At 34.8% G+C, this 18,933-nt stretch overlaps 3 protein-coding genes across 3 annotated transcripts in view; all 3 read right to left on the reverse strand.

The window, feature by feature from the left end:
* LOC107663179 (heat-stable enterotoxin receptor-like) overlaps positions 1-12,420 on the reverse strand; it is an 18,286-nt gene extending 5,866 nt beyond the window's left edge. Inside the window, exons 1-21 of the mRNA XM_016453351.1 lie at positions 12,196-12,420; positions 10,710-10,822; positions 10,554-10,621; positions 9,310-9,525; positions 9,096-9,217; positions 8,811-8,910; positions 8,519-8,624; positions 6,701-6,842; positions 6,531-6,613; positions 6,331-6,445; positions 6,128-6,209; positions 5,937-6,039; positions 5,770-5,832; positions 5,621-5,692; positions 5,394-5,498; positions 5,209-5,295; positions 4,366-4,498; positions 4,120-4,257; positions 1,781-1,872; positions 968-1,059; positions 641-796 (exon numbers count right to left, since the gene is read on the reverse strand). Coding sequence (XP_016308837.1) covers positions 641-796; positions 968-1,059; positions 1,781-1,872; positions 4,120-4,257; positions 4,366-4,498; positions 5,209-5,295; positions 5,394-5,498; positions 5,621-5,692; positions 5,770-5,832; positions 5,937-6,039; positions 6,128-6,209; positions 6,331-6,445; positions 6,531-6,613; positions 6,701-6,842; positions 8,519-8,624; positions 8,811-8,910; positions 9,096-9,217; positions 9,310-9,525; positions 10,554-10,621; positions 10,710-10,822; positions 12,196-12,397 — 2,390 coding nt within the window. The 5' untranslated portion in view covers positions 12,398-12,420. The remainder of the gene's footprint in view (positions 1-640; positions 797-967; positions 1,060-1,780; positions 1,873-4,119; positions 4,258-4,365; positions 4,499-5,208; positions 5,296-5,393; positions 5,499-5,620; positions 5,693-5,769; positions 5,833-5,936; positions 6,040-6,127; positions 6,210-6,330; positions 6,446-6,530; positions 6,614-6,700; positions 6,843-8,518; positions 8,625-8,810; positions 8,911-9,095; positions 9,218-9,309; positions 9,526-10,553; positions 10,622-10,709; positions 10,823-12,195) is intronic.
* Positions 12,421-15,235: 2,815 nt separating this feature from the next.
* LOC107663180 (cold shock domain-containing protein C2-like) lies at positions 15,236-16,116 on the reverse strand. Its single transcript, XM_016453352.1, has 3 exons — positions 15,739-16,116; positions 15,430-15,639; positions 15,236-15,298 (listed from the first exon to the last, which is right to left on the reverse strand). The coding sequence occupies exons 1-3, from the start codon at positions 15,825-15,827 to the stop codon at positions 15,265-15,267; spliced, it is 333 nt and encodes a 110-aa protein (XP_016308838.1). The 5' UTR covers positions 15,828-16,116; the 3' UTR covers positions 15,236-15,264.
* Positions 16,117-17,181: 1,065 nt separating this feature from the next.
* The window catches only part of LOC107663183 (aconitate hydratase, mitochondrial-like), a 10,222-nt gene continuing 8,470 nt past the window's right edge, over positions 17,182-18,933 (reverse strand). Inside the window, exon 15 of the mRNA XM_016453356.1 lies at positions 17,182-18,230. Coding sequence (XP_016308842.1) covers positions 18,096-18,230 — 135 coding nt within the window. The 3' untranslated portion in view covers positions 17,182-18,095. The remainder of the gene's footprint in view (positions 18,231-18,933) is intronic.

An 18,933-nucleotide genomic window follows, 5' to 3' on the forward strand; every position in this document is an offset into this window, starting at 1 on the left:
CTCTACACTGCTCAAACTCGCGTTTGAATCATCAGTGGCAAATCCTTTAAATATAAAAAACGGTACTTACAGGCTGTGAGTCAGAAGCGCCAGACTGTCCTTGCAAAGCTGGAACTGCCCCACTTTATAGAAACAGCCTTTGAGCACAGACCCATTGTATGTTACTCTGCAGGTTCAGGAAACAGTCTTACATAAAATGAGTCACACTGCATCACACACGATGGGCTTGAGTGAGCGGAGGCCGGCGGCCTTGAGAACGGCGCGTCCGGCGGATTCGACGAAGGAGCGTCCGGCGGGCTTGTGGCAACCACAAGTCTTAACTTTTATAAAGAATATCTCTTTGGATTTGAGACTTTAGTCTTTGCAACTTTACAGATCTTCTTTATCCACCAAGAGCTTGTAACACTCCAAAGAGAAAGGAAAAATTGAAATCGCATCATATGACCCCTTTAAAGATTAGGCTACATTTAACTAAATTGAGCAGTAGATGACAGCAATGGTAATCTAAATGTACAAATATGGAAAACGAGTATGTACAATTTAAAAAATCACCAATGCTGGCCAATAACCAATATGTTACTGATATATTGTGCATCTCTAATAAGACTCTGCAGTGTTTTTCTGTTTGTTGTGTTCAGACCCTGGCAGAAGCATAAAGTTCAGGCAGTCCGCTCTGTCTCTCTCAGCCTTGTACAGAGCTGTGCGTTCCTCAACCAGCCGCTCCAGGTTACGGGAATACATCTGCAGCCGGCGGATCAGGTTCTCCATGTAGCTCTCATGTTCCTGGTTGTCCAGACTATTCAAAATCAAATCAGGAAATCATTTATTAGAGAGAGAATTATTATTTAATGGGAGTTTTAGATGGTCCTCATACAGTCTAATGGTCTAATGTGTTTATTGCATGTTCTATGTGGTTACAATCTCTGTACGATTTTTCTCTGGTTGAACAAAAGCATATAAAGGTGACCTGACAATCTTCCATAGAGTGTTTTCTATCTTTTTGAAGTCTGGTCGTCTGTCTGGGTCTTCGTCCCAACAATTTCTGATCAGCATGCACACCTGGAGAAACAGATTACTGAGAACCAAGTAATATGGGACCGATTGTTACCTGATTTAGCTCGAAAAACTTAGATGACATGCATATCTTTTATCAACATCAAAATTTATATAGTATAAAGGAACATGGGTAACACTTCACAATAAGTTCTTCATTTGATAATTAATCACATTAGTTAGCATGACATAAGAATGAACAATACTTCTATACCATTAAAAATCTTAATCAATGTTAATCTCAACATTTACTAATACATTTTTAAGATGAAACATTGTATTAGTTAACATGAGTTAATGCACTGCGAACTAACATGAACATATTTATTAACTAACATAAACAAAGATTAATAAATGCTGTAAAAATATATTGCTCATTGTTAATGTTAGCTGATGCATTAACTAATCTTAACAAATAAGACCTTATTGTAAAGTGTTACTCATGTTACTGTTTTTCCAACCATTTTTAAACACGGTAACCCATCAACTAATTCATCTAACTAATTTATTGGTTCTGTGGCGGGAGAAAATTAACTTCTAAAAGCACAAATATTCCAAGCAAGCTTTAAAATAATATAAGATCATAAAAGCGGAATGTTTATGGCATATTTCCAACTGCAGGCTATTATATGTCAACTACCTGTATGTTTTGGCTGCTTTGCATAACTATTTGGCTGTCATTAGTACAAATAACAATTTGTGTATGCATAGATACACACATACATACCTCTTGTTCACTTTCACTGGTGTTCTCAAAGTTTAGATCAGGTCTGAAGAAAGAAGATGTCATACTAGGGAACTGCACGCTCGCCAGTTTCTCTGGTTTAAAAAAAAGAAAAAAAAGAAAAGTGGATCAGTAAAAGGAATTGTTCTAAACCGAAAACAATTTCCAAATCTGTCTGAATTTCATCTGTTAATCATACACTACCAGTCAAAAGGATGAGTAAATTAATTACATAATCAACTTAAATATTTTTAAAAAACACCGTGCTCGCGAAAAATGGCAAAAGTTTTTCTTGCTTCATTCAGTATCCTATCAGCTCACGAGCTCAAAAAAAAAGATTCTCAGTTCCATGATGAGTCAGTGAGTCCTTGACTCGAGAACCGTCCCTGTCGTGAACGTATTGTTCAGAGAGGTTTTGACTCAAATGAACGATTCTTTGGTGTAATAGCTGCTGGTATTTGGAATTCTATTACAAAACACTGCGTCAGTAATATACTATTATTACTACTGTTTGGAATGCTGAGCATCCGTCTGGTAAAGTTCAGTTCAGGAGAAAAATAGAGATTAGTGACATCAGTCTTGATATTTCCTATCTGATCTTTGGATATCTGATCCATCTATTGCATCATTAGCGGATATATCAGAGCATTGATATTTGCTAGAGATATTTGATCTTTGGGAAAGTGCCAACTAATTGTTAATCCATTGAATCTGTTTTGTTCCACTGTGAAAATGAAATTGCTGAGAAAAGTTCTCTGTCACCTAGGCTTCTTCATGCAATGACACCACTTGAAAAGACAGTACAGTAAGGGCAACCTGAATGTAACAGCATTCAGAAGGAGCCCATCTAGATCCCTACAGAAGATATAAAGTTGGAGGAAAAGAGAGGCTCTGAGGACTCTCTTGTTGAACTGGAAATATTGGCAGATTTTTCAATTGCAACAGCATTGATGATTCAGGTAGAGGAGCCTGAATACCAAACTCCACTTGCTGGAGTTAAAATATTTCCACGTTCTTCAACCACAGCCTGATGATGAGGGAAATATGGCCATCTTTCTGTGCTGTGGCAGAACCATTTCTGGTTCAGTTTGAGGAACCTGAACAGCAAACTCCACCTGATGAGGTGAAAAAATTACCATGTTCCTCTCCAACAGTAGTTCAACCACTGATGGTTCAGGAAGAACCTCAACATCTTTCTCTACCTGCTGAGGAGGAAATACTGCCATCTCTGTCCACTGTAAACGAACCGTTGACAATTCAGGTGGCACCTGATAAAGTGGAGCAAGAGTGTCTACTTGAAAGACAAAGGAGTAGAAGGACAGACCCTTCAACTATAAAATGTCCAGATGCAAGTCCACTACCAGCAAAGGCAAACCTTGCTTGGATGCACACCAGCAGTGCACACAATACCAAGGCAGAGGAAGAGGCAATAAAGAAGGAAAGAGAGGTTGAAGATAGAAGATACAAAGACAGAGCAGGCAGCAAATATTATTTCACCACCGGCAAAGGGAAAAATGAGGGACATGCAGGAGCCTGAATGCAGCAGCAAAATCAGCCGAAAGAAGGGATTTCTTTTCATTCATAAAATGGCAGAGAAAAAGGTTGCTGCAGAGAAAGAGAAGATGAAAATCAGAAAAGAGGAGAAAATACAAAGGAAGTTACTGTACAAAAAAATATGTCAATGTTCCATCTATGAAACACCTGCTCATCAACAACCTTCCAGGAAAAATCACAATATAAATCAAGATCCTTGTCCTAATGTTGTTCATGCCTTACTTAATATGTCCTGCTGCTGTCTTACATTGAAAAAAGAAAAAACATCAACATTTATATAACTGAAGCAAATTAAAAATAAAAACTTTTTCTAAAATATTTCTGCTTTCAAATATTTAATCTGTAGACAAAAATAAAATCTCATTTAATTGTAGGTCTGTGGGGCGTATGTAATTGCACATGATAATATTTTAATTCATAATTATATTCCATGTAAATTTGTTTAATTTGCACCATATTTTTCATAAAACAACAATTTTTGGATTACTATGTTCCAAATTTTAATCTTTATAATGCAAATATAAAACATTTTGGCAACTTTAAAGCTTCATTCCCTATTCATTGGAATTGCATGGATAAGAGCTACCAGCATATTATTAAAAAAAAAAAAAAAAACTTTTTGTGTGAGTAAATGATTTAGTTCAGAATTTTCATTTTTGACTTAACTATCCTTTTAAAATTAAACATCGCATGTAGCATAAACAAATGCATGCATGATGGAAAATCACCAGTAGGTGTCACCGGTGAATGTGTATTTTTATGCGGCTTTCTATAAATCTTTCTCTCACCAGTACGATCAGAGCAGGCGCTTGTATAGAATGTGCACTTTCTCATCATGATTTCCTGTGAAATGATAGCAAAACTGTACACGTCTCCTTTCTGCGAGATCCCCTGCTTCCTCAAGTGTTCAGGGGCCGTCCACAGATCTGAGACAAGCGGAAACACAAATGATTAACCAAATAACTATTGCTTAAAATAACAGTGTAGGAAAACTGAGATTCTTTTCTATGATAAAAAATAAACCACCCTTTCACCTTTACTGGGAGGGAGAATAGTATTGAAGCCAAAGTCTGCAATCTTCACTACCATACGGTTGTCAACCACGCAGTTAGTTGATTTAAGACGCCCGTGGACTGCAATGTTGCTTGCATGGAGATAAGACATGCCCTGCAGAGGGCAAAGAGTTCATGCGGAAAACTAGGTTAGTACAGTACATATACATAACTAGTCATATATTTTATAGCCTGTATTAAACCATCTATGCAGGCATAGCTATATGCAAAGCATATACGTATGCAAATACATTTTACATTTAACGGAATAGTTCGCCCAAAAATGTACATTTTCTGAAAATAATGCACAATCAACACGACTCAAGTCTATCAATTAATGTTTTGTGAAGCAAAACCTGCATGTCTAAAAAACATTAAAATGATCATATAGGGCGTTTTAACTTTAAAACGTTTATAATCCATAATAACGCTTCCTTCATTGAAAAGGTCCATCCCCTGTTGTCCTTTCACATCAATACCCACCAACATATTTGTTTAGATCTGTTTTCAATAGTAAACCGTGCTTGATCTGTGCATATTTCTCTCCTGATTCAGATGAGATTATTTTTCACTGGAGAGAGCAATATTATGGATAGAGTGCTTGTGGATTCTCTCATTCTGAAGGCGCCCATTCACATGTCTGATGAAGAAACAAACTCATCTACATCTTGGATGGCCTGGGGGTGAGTAAATTTTCAGCAAATTTTCGTTTTTGGGTGAACTATTCCTTTCAACAGTTTCTCTAGGCATAGCTATCAATCAATCAATAAATCTGAATTTTAAAAATGCTAAATGAAGTTATAAACACCTGTATCATTCCATTACCTTTGCAATGTCATACATGACAGAGATCTTAAACTGCCAGTCCATGAAGGTCTCTTCTGGGTATGAAATCTTATCATTGAGCGCATACTAAAAGAATAAATAAAAACATATTATAGTGTTTGTCTACTAAATCAGAATTTAAGATACCTTTATTTTCATTATATGAGGCTCATTGTAATACTCACTCTAAGGGATCCTCTCTCTCCATATTCAAACACGCCAAAATACTCATTGTCAAATTTGACTGTCCCATAAAATTTGGTCAGGTTGTAATAATCAATTTTCAATAGCTGAAATGGAAGTGGCATTATGACATCAGTTGTGAACAACATAAAGTTACTTAAAGTTTTCATCTTAAAATGATTTAGTGTCAGTGTTTTGTGATTCAGTGAAGAGAATGAAGTCCCAGTACCGCGTTGAGCTCTATCCTCTGTCTTTCAGTGAAGCTTCCATCTTTAAGCCTTAATTCCTTAAGGATAACAATCTATACAGAAACAACCTTATTACAAAAACTCAGAGTAATGGAATAATTTGAGATAAAAGTGAGAATTTTTACATTACCTTTTTATCATAGCGTGCACGGTGTAGGATGTAGCTACTATTTTGTGTAGAGTCTTCCTCAATCTAATGACAAGAGATAATTAAATATGTAACATTGTAAAAACATTTCATTTTTAATAACAATTTAGTATAAAAGTAAATGATAAACTTTGATGCCAGTGCATTACCTTCAGACTGATCATATTCCACTCATTCGACTCTAAAGGCATAATGAGCTCGGAGGAAATATGAGACCATCTTTTTTGCATGTGACGGTAATGTCTATTTTGCCTTTAAAATATATACATAAACAATAGTAAATATCTTGCTACATACAATTTCATAGAATACTTTTTTTTTTTTTAAGTATCGCTCTAACCAGTAAAAGATGAAGGCAAGTGTACCCATGATCCCCACAACAGCAGTACACAATACTATGACAATGATGTCGGCTTGGAAGTCTAAATAAATAAATCATGTTTTTACATAAACAGCATAGTACATTTATTTCATAATATACAATAAAGCTTGATGCTTGAACTTAAACGGTATGATGTTGACAAATGATGGAATCCTCTATACCTGTGGGATCTGGCCGGTCTTCAGGCAGACGGAGATGAGGCCAAATGAAGGAAGGATTGCTGTCCTTTAGCTGTGTGTGGTTGGTGGATGTGTTGAACTCATAAAGAATCTTGTACTAAAGTGCAAAAGAAGTCAGTTTGAATTAATAATCACTCCACAGTTCCACAGATAGAGTGATATGTCTGAAATCTGTGGCATACCTCATTGTTGTTGTTAGTGTAGATCAAAGAAAATATGAGATCCCTGTCACCATATTCATCCAGCTGATAATCTCCAGCTATACCTGTGGTATGGGTTTTTCAGATTTGTAGTATCCTGTGGATCTACCAAAGCAAATCCAATATTATGAGAAATGACCGAAGCTTTTTACCTTTGAAAGACACATTTCTGAAGTAGTTCATGCTGACAGACTCCATATCCTGAATTTCTGAGGACGGCATCTTCCAGATGGTCCTCATCACCTGTTTGAACAGCAGCACCGCATCATGATACGCTGCAATATAATCATTCATCTGCGCACAGAACAGTGAGAAGACGAGAATTAGTACTTCTAGATCCATAACAGCGAAACATCAGTATGTGAATGTGAAAAAAGTGCAGTTACACTCTAGAAAATGACCAAACGCAAGAAGACCACATTTAAAACTGTCCTGCAAACTCTGCCTCTATCATTTATATTATATAACATTATATTAATTTTAAAAGTCTATCATAAAAATATAAATTATTTCATTTTAAATCTATGACTACCTAAACAAAGAGCAAAAAAAAAAACAATGTCGATATTTATTGTGTGAAAAACGGTTATGACTGTTTTACACTTGTGGCAAAATTATGCAACAAGTGTGAAAATACACAATCATTGTAAAGTTTACAGTTCGCAAGGTTTTTTAATCATTTTTAAAGTCTCACCAAGGCTCCGTTTTTTCAATCAAAATTACTGTAAAACCGTAATAGTACTACAATTTAAAATAACTGCTTTCTATTTTTAATATATTTAAAAATATGTTTAAAAATGTTACATTCATTCCTGTTATGGCAAAGCTGAGTTATTCCATTACTCCAGTCTTCAGTGTCACATGATCCTTTAGAAATCATTCTAATATGCTGATATGGTGCTCCAAAAACATTTCTTATTATTACCAATGTTGAGAGCAATTGTAATTCTTAATCTTTTTGTGGATTCTGTGATACACATCAGGATTCTTCGATGAATTTAACTTTCAAAAGAGCAGCATTTATTTGAAATAGAAATATTTTTAACATTGTAAATGTCTTTATTATCACTTTTGATCAATTTAATGGATCCTTGCTAAAAGTATTAATTAAAAAAAATAACATACTGACCCCAAACTTTTGAACGATAGTGTTATATATGTACTGTATTTACTGATTGATATTTAAATGTGTGTATTTACCATACACTACATGGACAAACATATTAGCACACACTTCTTAATTATTGAATTCAGGTGTTTCAGTCAGGCCCATTGCCACAGGTATATCAAATCAAGCACAGCGCCATGCAGTCTGCATTTCCACACATTTGTGAAAAAATGGGTTGTTCTGAAGAGCTCAGTGAACTTTTGAAACAAGTCAGTTCATGAAATTTCATCCCTGCTCTATATTCCTCAGTCAACTGTAAGTGGTATTACTGGAAAGTAGAAGCATTTAGGAACAGCAGCAAGAAGCGGAAGATCATGAAGTCACAGAGCAAGGTCACCGAGTGCTTGCTTCTGCTGATTCCATTGCTGTACCAAAATTCCACTGACATTAACAAAAACTGTGCAGATGGAGCTTCATGGAATGGGTATCCATGGCTGTATGCAAGCCTCACATCACCAAGTACAATGCCAAGTGTCAGATGGAGTAGAGTAAAACACACTGCCACTGGACTCACTGGACTCAAAATCATGTGGAAAGCCTTCCCAGAAGAGTGGAAGATGTTATAGCCGCAACAAGGGACCAACTCCATATCTATGTATTTAGAATGCAATGTGGGTGTAATGGCCAGGCCAATACTTTTGTCCATATGGTGTATGTAAACAAGCAAGTTAAGAAATAAATATAACAAGGCAAATGTGATTTCTGGGACAGAATGAATGGTGATTGAGATTCTGTTTGAGATTTCAGAATAAGTTTTGACCTGTCAGGACATACATAGGAGATAAATAAAAACTTTACCCACCGTGTTGTTACCAGAAGTGTCAATGGTGTATTGTCTTGTGTTGGGCATTGTTAGCACCAGGACATTTTTCATAGCATCATTAGATGTCTCATTATAATATCTGTCGCTGTGAAAGAAAGTTGGTATTGTTTCTGAATTTTCAGTCTTTGTAGACTTTTTAAATTAGGCTTTTTGAGATCAGCACAGTTATATTACTCAGTTAGCATGGTTATCCATGCACATTTAGTCATGAACAGTAGATATGACATACATTACTAGCTCTCTAGATTAAAGAAAGCAAGAGCTGACTGACTTGTAAAGGTCAATCAGAAGAAAAGCGATTTCATTATCAGAGTCCATAGTGCCGTTCTTCAGATCCATGATGTCATCAGGTGTTCCACATAAAATGACCACTGTAAAACAGAAACCAAGTAACAGAAATAAATAAATAAATAATAAACAAAAATTGCACTGCAACTTATCAGACTGTTGGAAGATTTTTGACCAGAGACACACATTAAGGCATACATTACCATAAGTAAAACATTTACAAACTAAGGTTGTTTTTCCTTAGTTTTCAAATAAAATAAGTTCTCACAGTTACTCTCCCGGCCATGGCTTCCAAGAGCCTTACTGAGGTCATCCTCTTTTCGCAGAATCACGATTTTCTCTAAACTACGGGAAAAGTTGCCTGAAGCCACCTCAAGTGCATTTATGTACCTACAGACAAGACCCAAAATTATACAGAGAACCATATGGGAATATCTCTTCTGTTGTTGAAAACTACTAATGTACAGTCACTACATACTCACCAAAAACAGTCCTCTGTGTTATTCTGTTTCTTGTATATGTACGCTGTTTTCCATTCAGGCTTGATATCATCTGTGACATTCCAAAAGTGAAAGAAGAAGCTGGAGATTTTTCTTGCTGGAGGCAGAAGTCGAGTCAGATCTCTCTTGAAGTCACAAGACAATCCAAAGCTTCCGGCTGAGATGATGGGCATGTTGAGGTTCAGACCAATCTCCAGACTACAAAAGTGGTCACACACAAATCACATGTTCTTCCAGCTACAGTAAACTCAGTTTCAGATGGCACGGAAATTGACCAAAGTTTTTGCTTTATGATCGTTTTCTAATCTTACACTAACTTTCAGTCATTAAATAGCATATTTTTAATTTTTAGTTTAGTTGGTCAACAGTACCTGCTTTCTAAGTAGTAATCTACTACTCTAAATGGTTTGAGTTAATAACTTAATCCATAACTCATATCATAACACTTAAATGGATGTTATTGAAAATGTATTATTTAAATCTATATAAATTCAACTCCTTGAACTTAAGATTGCTTTTTTGACGAACTTAAGTAAAGTTTTATATGTCATTTCAAAATTACTTCTATTGTCTTCGAAATAGGGTTAAAGTGTAACTGCTAAATGTACTGAATGCATTTATGGTAAACTTAAATATACTTTAATGTCATTTCTATTGAAACATTCATCATGTATTTAAATAGCTGCAATTTAGTATATTTAAAATATATTAACTTTAAATGTAATATTGAATAAAACACTACAGTTAAAATTATAACCCTGTGGTTTAGTATCAAGACATCAAAATACTTCTTTAAAGCACAACAAAAGATTATTAAAACATAATGATTTCAAATGTAAATGTAAAACTTTTAATTGGAAACTATAACAAAGTGCAATTTTGAAAAGTGCAAGTGTTGCAAAACTCATTAAAGTGGACTTTTATTTCATTTATATTATCTGCAAGTCCAGTTTTAAAAAATATATACTTTTAAGATTCAAAATACCAACAAGTGCATAAAGTTAATAAAATAATAAAAGTTGATAAAATTAGATAATAGATATAGTATATATCATATATTATATCAATAGATATAATAATTAGATAATAAAATTAACTTTTTCACAAGAAATGGATTTCTAAGGATTTAGGCAGACCTAAGGATCTTCTGAGGATCTATAGCAAGATCTAAAGCAAGAAACCAAGGAAATACAGACAAAGATCTGTAAAAGTAAAATCTAACATACTCAACCATTTGGAAAGTGGCGTAAGTGCAGGTTGGTCCCAGCAAAGCACATCCCTCCTCCCCTGCATTCTAGAAAGAAATCACAATGATCAGTGGGAAGACACTTTATATAGTTTCTATAAAGTATGTCAAAGGAATTAAGAAGACCAGAACTGACCGCAAGATCATTTAAAATTTCAACCCCCTCACAGGCGCTACTGGCGCAGCCTTTTTTCAAGTAGTAAATGGTTTTAAACCCTCTGAATTTTACCTCTAATTGGGGATTCACCTCTAGAAAAAAAGGTGGAAAAAGAAACAAATTAGATTCAAACTATAATACAAATTTAGAATTAACATGATTATTTCAAACTGAACTACATTTCATATTTAAACAATAGTAATTGTCATAAAATCTTATGTTTCTTTTGTTTAACATAATTAGGCTATGACTTTGCAAGACTGTAATTTATGGCAAGCCGTTTTAGCTTAAAATATTCCCAGTCTTACTCGTTGTAATTGCATTTTTACTATACAATCCAATTAAAGAGCTCTACAATTAAACTCTTAGTAACAATGCCAATTAGAGAGCTCTCTAATTAAATGTTTTACTAGTAACAATTCTGATTAGAGAGCTCTCTAATTTAATTCTTACTAGTAAAAATGCAATTACAGAGCTCTATAATTCATTTTTATACTAGTAAAAAACCACATTAAAGATATGTTTAATTGCAGAGCTCTGTAATTGAATTAAAGAGCTCTCTAATTCAGTCATGACAGTAACAATTGAATTAGAGAGCTCTCTAATTTGAATTATTACTAGTAAAAATTGATTTAGAGAGCTCTCGAATTGTAATTATTACTAGTAAAAATTATGTTGTAGAGCTCTGTAATTAAAAATGAATGGAAGTCAATGGAGACATATGACTAGTAAAAATTCATTTGTAGAGCTCTTTAATTGGAATTGTTACTAGTAAGAATTTAATTAGAGAGCTCTGTAATTGGCATTGTTACTAGTAAGAATTTAATTGTAGAGCTCTCTAATTGAATTGTTACTAGTAAAAATGCAATTACGACGAGTAATGCTGGGACTATTTTAAGCTAAAATGGCTTGCCATACATATGTCTCCATTTACTTTTTTAATTGCTCTTCAACTGAATTTTTACTAGTAAGAATTACAATTTAATTCGTACTAGTAACTATTCCAATTAGAGAGCTCTCTAAGTCAATTTTACTAGTAATAATTCCAAGTAAAGAGCTCTCTAATTAAATGTTTACTAGTAACAATTCTGATTAGAGAGCTAATTTAATTATTTCTAGTAAAAATGCAATTACAGAGCTCTGTAATTCAATTTTTACTAGTAAAATACCATGTTTAATTGCAGAGCTCTGTAACTGAATTAAAGAGCTCTCTAATTCAGTTCTTACTAGTAAGAATTGATATTGTAGATCTCTCTAATTGAATTGTTACTAGTAAGAATGCAATTTCAGAGCTCTCTAATTCGGTTAGAGAGTTCTCTAATTCAATTGTTACTAGTACAAATTGCATTAAAGAGCTCTCTAACTTTAATTCTTACTAGTCAAATTTGAATTAGAGAGCTCTCTAATGCCATAGTAATTTAAATAGTCTCTCTTCATATTTTGCTAAGTTAGGATCATACTTTACCATCTTCAGAGATCTCAGAATCATTTCCAACAGCTCTCAGCACCACCGACTTTACAAAATTGATACTCCAGGGCGACACATCATCATCCAATAAAATAACATTCATCAGAAGTGTTCCATTAAAGCAAGACTCTTTCATAAAGTGACTTTGCTTTAGTAGTGTCCATGATAGACATGCAAACAACCAGATACGGTAATCCATATTCAAATGTTAAGAAGGCAAAAAGACAAAAAATAAAGTCTCTCGGCCTTTGAGGTCAGCAAAATGTTTACTTCGAATTGATTTTCACTGAAACGTGTTTGTAGTTGTTCAGCTATTTTCTGAGTTAAATCCAGCAGACTTCATCATTTATATTCCAAGAATGGAAAATGTAGAAGAAAAACAATAAAGACTTTTATCCAATCTAGTCTTTTGTCCTAGACAGGCTCGCTTTCACACTGATCACTCTGCTCTCACCTGAGCGTGTTAATGAACAACATAGTCAGTAGTCGTGTCTCAAAACCTAGTGTGCTGCCTACATAGACAGCATTTATGGGCACATTTCCAGCCAGACAGCTTTTTTTTTTGCTGTCTATATAGCTAGTTCTCTAGGCTAGCTCACACAGTGACTGTCAGTAAGAGTGAAAATTTAGGCCTCATTAATACTCTCATAGAGAAGCTTTTATATACATATATGAATCTATCTGTAAGTAATCAAATTCTGTCAAAGCAACTGAAGCAGAAGCTCTAAGGGTCTATTGAACACTATTGTGCAGAGGACGGTGAGAAGGAGTGAAGGACAAAGGTTGAGTCATAAAACCATTGTCCCGTGATAAATGGATGCATCATAAAAGCAATCAGAATGAAGCACCTGTGTTTGTTTTCCCAGCTGAGGGCAGGAAAATACTTAAATTATTCTCTGATGCATGTTACGATTTGTTGTGCTTAAGTTTATTATTTGCATGTCTACATTTTAATTTTTATATTATATATTGAATGTATTATATACAATATATTATTTAAACGTAATTTTAAGGTTTAATTTATGCCCGGGATTGTGTATTTGTTGGTGTTTTAGAATATACTAAAATGTGTGTTGCCTTTCTACTTAAGGACAGCTAAAAACACTGAATAAAAGTAAATAAATAAAAATAGAAAAGCACACTTCATTATAACCTTTATCTTTTTTCTTGTTAAATGTACTTGAATGTGCCACACTCATTGTTTTGTGCTTATACACGTTCCTTTCCAACACGTTTATGTACCTGGTGCTTCCCCTCAATAATGATTTATCATATCAAACAATAGTCTTGGCAGTTCATATATTTATGGTTCCGTTTCATTTACGACTTCTGAGAAAAATCTGTGAAGTAAATCTTTTTGTAATCTGGGCCATAAAACGTCAGCAGACATCATAAGTCATAGCCTATCAATCAATCTATCTTTTTTTTTTTTTTTAACTGGTCGTTCTCTTCTAGCAAACATGCACATAAATAAATGTGTGATTTTATAAGGTGATAAAGAAAAGTAGCTGTTTCTTTGTAGAATTGCCCCATAACTAGTCGCTGGTTTATGAGCTAAGGGTGCAATATAAAATGTATTATAAAAGTGTAAAATGTGTAAATAAAAATTTATTATACTTTTGTAGGCCTACTGTTTATGATGTATTGCTCTCTCTAATGGTCATTTGTACACATGCGGCTCGCTTCCTTTCCACCAATAGATGCCACTACAGTACATCTTAAAGGGCTCATATGACGCGATTTTAATTTTTCCTTTCTCTTTGGAGTGTTACAAGCTCTTGGTGCATAAAGAAGATCTGTAAAGTTGCAAAGTCGCTTTTTTAGAACGATGAGCTTTGTAAAAATCGACGCGTTTCAGAAAGGCAGGGCATAGAGGAGAAACAATAATGTACAGTATGTGGAAAATAATGTGTTTTTTGAACCTTAAACCACATAAACACATTTCATTACACCAAATATACAAAATAATGTTCTTTTTAGCAACATCATATGACCCCTTTAACACATCTATGCTTTGACATTGGTGAACATTTTAAGTTTTTGACACTGGATAATACTGTATAATATGTGTATTTCTTTTTCTATGTTATGTATATTTTATATATATTTATATTTGTTGCTATACATATAATAATTAAAATTAATTCAATATATCATATTTATTTTAATTCCTGATTACGCATTTACTTTGGCAGTCTCCATATTTTCACAGTTGCATTTTATCTTTATAAGCACTTCATTTACATAACCTGTATGGAATTTAAAAATGTTTTTAAAAATCTGAAAACCTGAAAGTAGAATAAAGTCATAACTTAAATTTTGATATAAAGAAATATCAAGAAAAAACACGGCATCATGTTCTTTCAGTTTTATTAGAATTATCATAAGAAGCATTGTTCTTGACAAAATGAACGACTGGGATTTGTAGCTTTCTTACAGAAAACTAATATCAGTCCTATCAATCACAATTAAAGAAATGGAAGTTTCCATTGATGTGCATTCATTTATTTTAGGAAATCGGTTTTGCATAAATGACTTGACCATACACATCACAATGAACTCAAATGTCTCTGTACATAAAGTGAAAATAAATACATAATTAATTACATATAAAGGACAACATTTCAAACAAGGGAAACACTGCTGCTTTTTGTTTCACAGTTATGTTATGTTCTGCCAATGCTATATTAAAGCTCAGCTGACTTGCATCTCAAAACATTTTCCAAACAGACTTCTCACCAACTTCCTGTTGCTTATTTGCCAGACCGGAGAAAACAACAGTTGCATAACCCTAATTGCTATTCCATCGCTATCCTACTAACACACAACACCATTTTACGCCAACATGAGCACCTCAAGTTAAACCCCTTCCTTTATCTCTCCCTCTCTGCATTTATTCTTCTGTTGGGCTCTGAATGAGTGAGCTAGGAGCTGATAACTTGCCCAGACCAGGTCTCATGCTTCCTTCCGGAAGACAGGTTGGTGATGACCACATCAACGGCTTGGAACTTTATGTTCTTGGGAGGAACAGGACACACTTATATGTCTTAAATTGCTATGTCTTTTTCACTCTCTTTGGCACGTATCGGTATCTCCAATACTGAAGAACAAAGCAGAAAATTGTATCAATATCAATATCTGGAAGAAAAAACGCATCAGCTACTGTAAAGTCAGACAAAATAATAAAAATAAGTCCAAATTCTTGTATCACATTTACACGCATGTACTCACGCTGAATAGGTGCGTGTGCGTTTGGTTGGCAGTGGACTAGGAGGTTCCCCTGTTTGGGGCGGTTTCCTCTCCAAGACATTACTGCCCTCTCTCAGGAAAGGCAATGAAAGTGAGACAGGTGTATGTGGGCAGTGCGGCTTTCGATGAGATGTAGACGTGCTGTCTGAATCAGCCATTGGTGTGAACTTCACTGGAGATGAGATGAGGCCTCTGTGGTTTGAAAAAAATGGTTTTGAAAAACCCAAACAAACAAAAACATTTGAATTATATTTGATATGAAACATTAAACAGTTGCCTTGAAATATCCACCCTGCCTGACTTGATCTGCTTTTACTGAGGAGACGCTTTTTGTGTTGTGTTGATCTCTCTGCACTCAAATCTGGATGCAGCAGCTGCATCCGGACCACATCGGATCTTCTTACTAGAGGCTACTGTTTTCCTCCTTCATATTGTTTCCCTTTCATTGTTTTCCAATGCGCCAAGGGTTTCTTCCCTGTAGTCTAAGAAAGCCTTATCGACAGTGACTGTGTTTAAACGGCGACTACGTGTGTTTTATTATCATATTATCAACCTGCGCTCCACAATTTTGGTTGTTGACAACCGTAGTCCACAGTATGCGACACCATAACCGTAAAGGCGTATTCAATCAACGGTAATATATACGGACAGGAAAATATAATAGGACAACGATGTAATTCTTACCGTAATGTCTGCCGGTTGATATCTCTTGCGCTGCGGATACAAATATTTCTACATAGCTACATTAGAATCCAGTATTAAATGCCTGAGTACTATCATTCGTGGTCCACATATTCAATTCAAGGGACCCCCTACGTAGCACACAATAAATGAGGTTACCCGAGGAGAGGGAGGGACACCCCATCAAAATTGAACGCGAGAGACGCGGCGCGACGCGAGAAAACAAAAACGCTCCAGTTATAATCAACGACACTACACTGCTGCAAGCGACAGAATCCTGACGTCAGTCTACAGTCGACCAATCAGAGCGCCCATAATGTAATCCAGGCGAGTTCAAGGTTTTGACGCGACGCAGTGTAGCTGTGGTGCTTGTTATTCATGTTTAAAATACTGTAATAGAGAAGAATTTAACTGCATAATAAGTACGTAACTACGTATTGTGTACCTCAGGGGGTTTCAAACTGGGGGTAGGTGACCACCAGGCGTACCCAAGGGAGAGGGTGTAAAAATATACAAAAATAAACAATAAATAAATAAACTAAATTAAAATGATTTAAATAATTCAAACAGTTCAGTACTATAGGGAGTAGAAAACAGTCTAACATAATACAAACGAAATATTTCCCAAACAATATTTTACACATTTCTAATATTTTTTTCACAGTATACATTTAATCTTTATACACACACAAAAAAAAGACTAATTTATTTTAAATGACTTTTATTTTATAATCCACTGTGACCAATCAGCATTCATTTCCTTAATAACGGAAAAAAAAAAAAAGAATGAAAATAATGGGAGTTATAATCAAGAGGATGTGTTTGTGGGGTGTTGCAAGCAGCACGAAAACCATTATTCCTTTCACAGATCTAAAAATACATCCAAGGCAGTTTTTTTTTTTTTTTTTTTTACATTTACTGCACTGGCTAGAATTCATTTAACAGTAAAAGTTCATCTGATGAGGATGAACGTGTCGAGTCAGACAAAGCTAGTCATTTACCTCTTGGTATCTTGAAAGCAGCTGCTATAGTCAGCTGATAAGGGGGATTGACATTGCTTTGACATGGGTATGGCTCGGTTTGAAATGGGAAAAAAATACAACCCTACAAAAAAGGGCACTCAAATATACAGGAAAAGTGCTCAAGAGATTGGAGGTCTGATTACTGATCCATTACTCAATAACGCATCCAAAACACTTAAGATAATGCACATTGGAGATTCTTTGCACATGTTTATAAATAAGCATTCCGTTTAAAACGTTTATAAACTTGACCTGTGGTGCACTCAGTACCAGACACATTTGATAGTGGTGGTGTGATGTCAAGATCTGCCAGGGTCTTGAAGAATAGGCATAGACATGTCACTCTGACTCACAGTAAGAATAGCTACATGAACAATAACCGGTCAAGTTTCAAGCTTGCGTGAATAAGAACAATTATTATGAATGGTTGATCATCTCTGCTAACAGAATCATGTGAAGTAAAAGAATCCATTAATAAAGCTGATTACAGGACAGAACATTCACAAGCAGCTCTCATTACAGTTCAGTGTCATATTACAAACAGCAGAAATTAATAATCAACAGTTGCCTGAACACAGATATTTGGATGATTTTATGAATTAAACTCCCACTAACAAGCATGCGCCTACCATTTTTTGCAGGCTAACTTTTTTTTTTTTTTTTAATGAACCATTCTGTAATACACACTGACCCAGCTTGTAATTTATAAGCATTACAGTTGCAAAACTTAATACCTTTTATCTGCTCTGCAATGTATTATATAGCTTTGAACAGTATTGACATGACTTGTCTATGCAACACAGTTTTAAAATGTATTTTATGTATTGTGTATAATTCAGTTCATAATTACATGAGTATTTAAACCTTTCATACACATACCATATCCTCCTGTTTGAAGCATAACCCCTTCCCCTCCCAAATATGTATATTTATAGCCAATCACGCTCATTTCTGCAGCTCCTTCATTCTGTTGAGGGCGGAGCCAGCCTGGAACCACTCAATCTGGGTTTCGTTGAAGGTGTGGTTCAACTCAATGGTTTCTGTGCTCCCATCACTGTGCTTGATGACGGCCTTTAGGGGCTAACGGAACAATAAAATAAAATTATAATGGAAATTACCGGAAATATTAGGAAAGGTAATTACCAAGCAAACATATTTTCATCTTTAAAGGGGTCCTATTATGTTTTTTCACTTTTTGAATTTTAGTCAGTGTGTAGTGTGTATGTTTGGGCATAAAAAAAGATCTTCAAAACTTACAAATCTCAAAGTCCACTCCAAAGGGAGATATTTCGTTTTTTAAAAATCCAATTTCAAGAACTACAACGAACGGCTCGTTTGGACTACAGCGTTTGTTTTCCGGGTTTTGTGATACCACAAAGCGATCCATTATAATATCATTAAAATAATTCCCGCCTACAGAAATTCGAATGGTGGTCGTGGTTAGAACGCTTGGTTGAGTGCATCAGACAAGATGACGAGGAAGAAGTGCTGCAGTAGCTTCAAGTTTTCACAAGTTATTACACGTGCACCTGAATAATTATGTATGTAAATATGTATGTTAAAATTATGAAAACGTTTTTAATAATAAATTGCTGACAGTACAATATTGGACAATAATGTAATCTGCAGAATTTACACTTCAATTATGAGACTACAGTGTTTCCCATACACTGAGTGCGGGTGTTTTTATATCACTGTATTTCTGAAGGAAACCGACTGTCTTCAGAAAATTGGATGTCATTTTCATTTAATCTTGCATGTAATGTCTGATAAAGCAGTGTTT

This window comes from Sinocyclocheilus anshuiensis, unplaced genomic scaffold (assembly GCF_001515605.1).
Source record: "Sinocyclocheilus anshuiensis isolate Anshui unplaced genomic scaffold, SAMN03320099.WGS_v1.1 scaffold2321, whole genome shotgun sequence".
Classification (NCBI taxonomy): Eukaryota; Metazoa; Chordata; class Actinopteri; order Cypriniformes; family Cyprinidae; genus Sinocyclocheilus; species Sinocyclocheilus anshuiensis.

Excerpts from the sequence above, each read along its gene's own strand:
- LOC107663180 (XM_016453352.1), bottom strand. The coding sequence starts at position 15,827 with ATGCAGCTGCTGCATCCAGATTTGAGTGCAGAGAGATCAACACAACAC. Across the intron at positions 15,640-15,738 it reads AGCAGATCAAGTCAGGCAGG|AGGCCTCATCTCATCTCCAG; the intron begins GTGGATATTTCA and ends TTCAAACCACAG. Across the intron at positions 15,299-15,429 it reads CGCACACGCACCTATTCAGC|TATTGGAGATACCGATACGT; the intron begins GTGAGTACATGC and ends TTTGTTCTTCAG.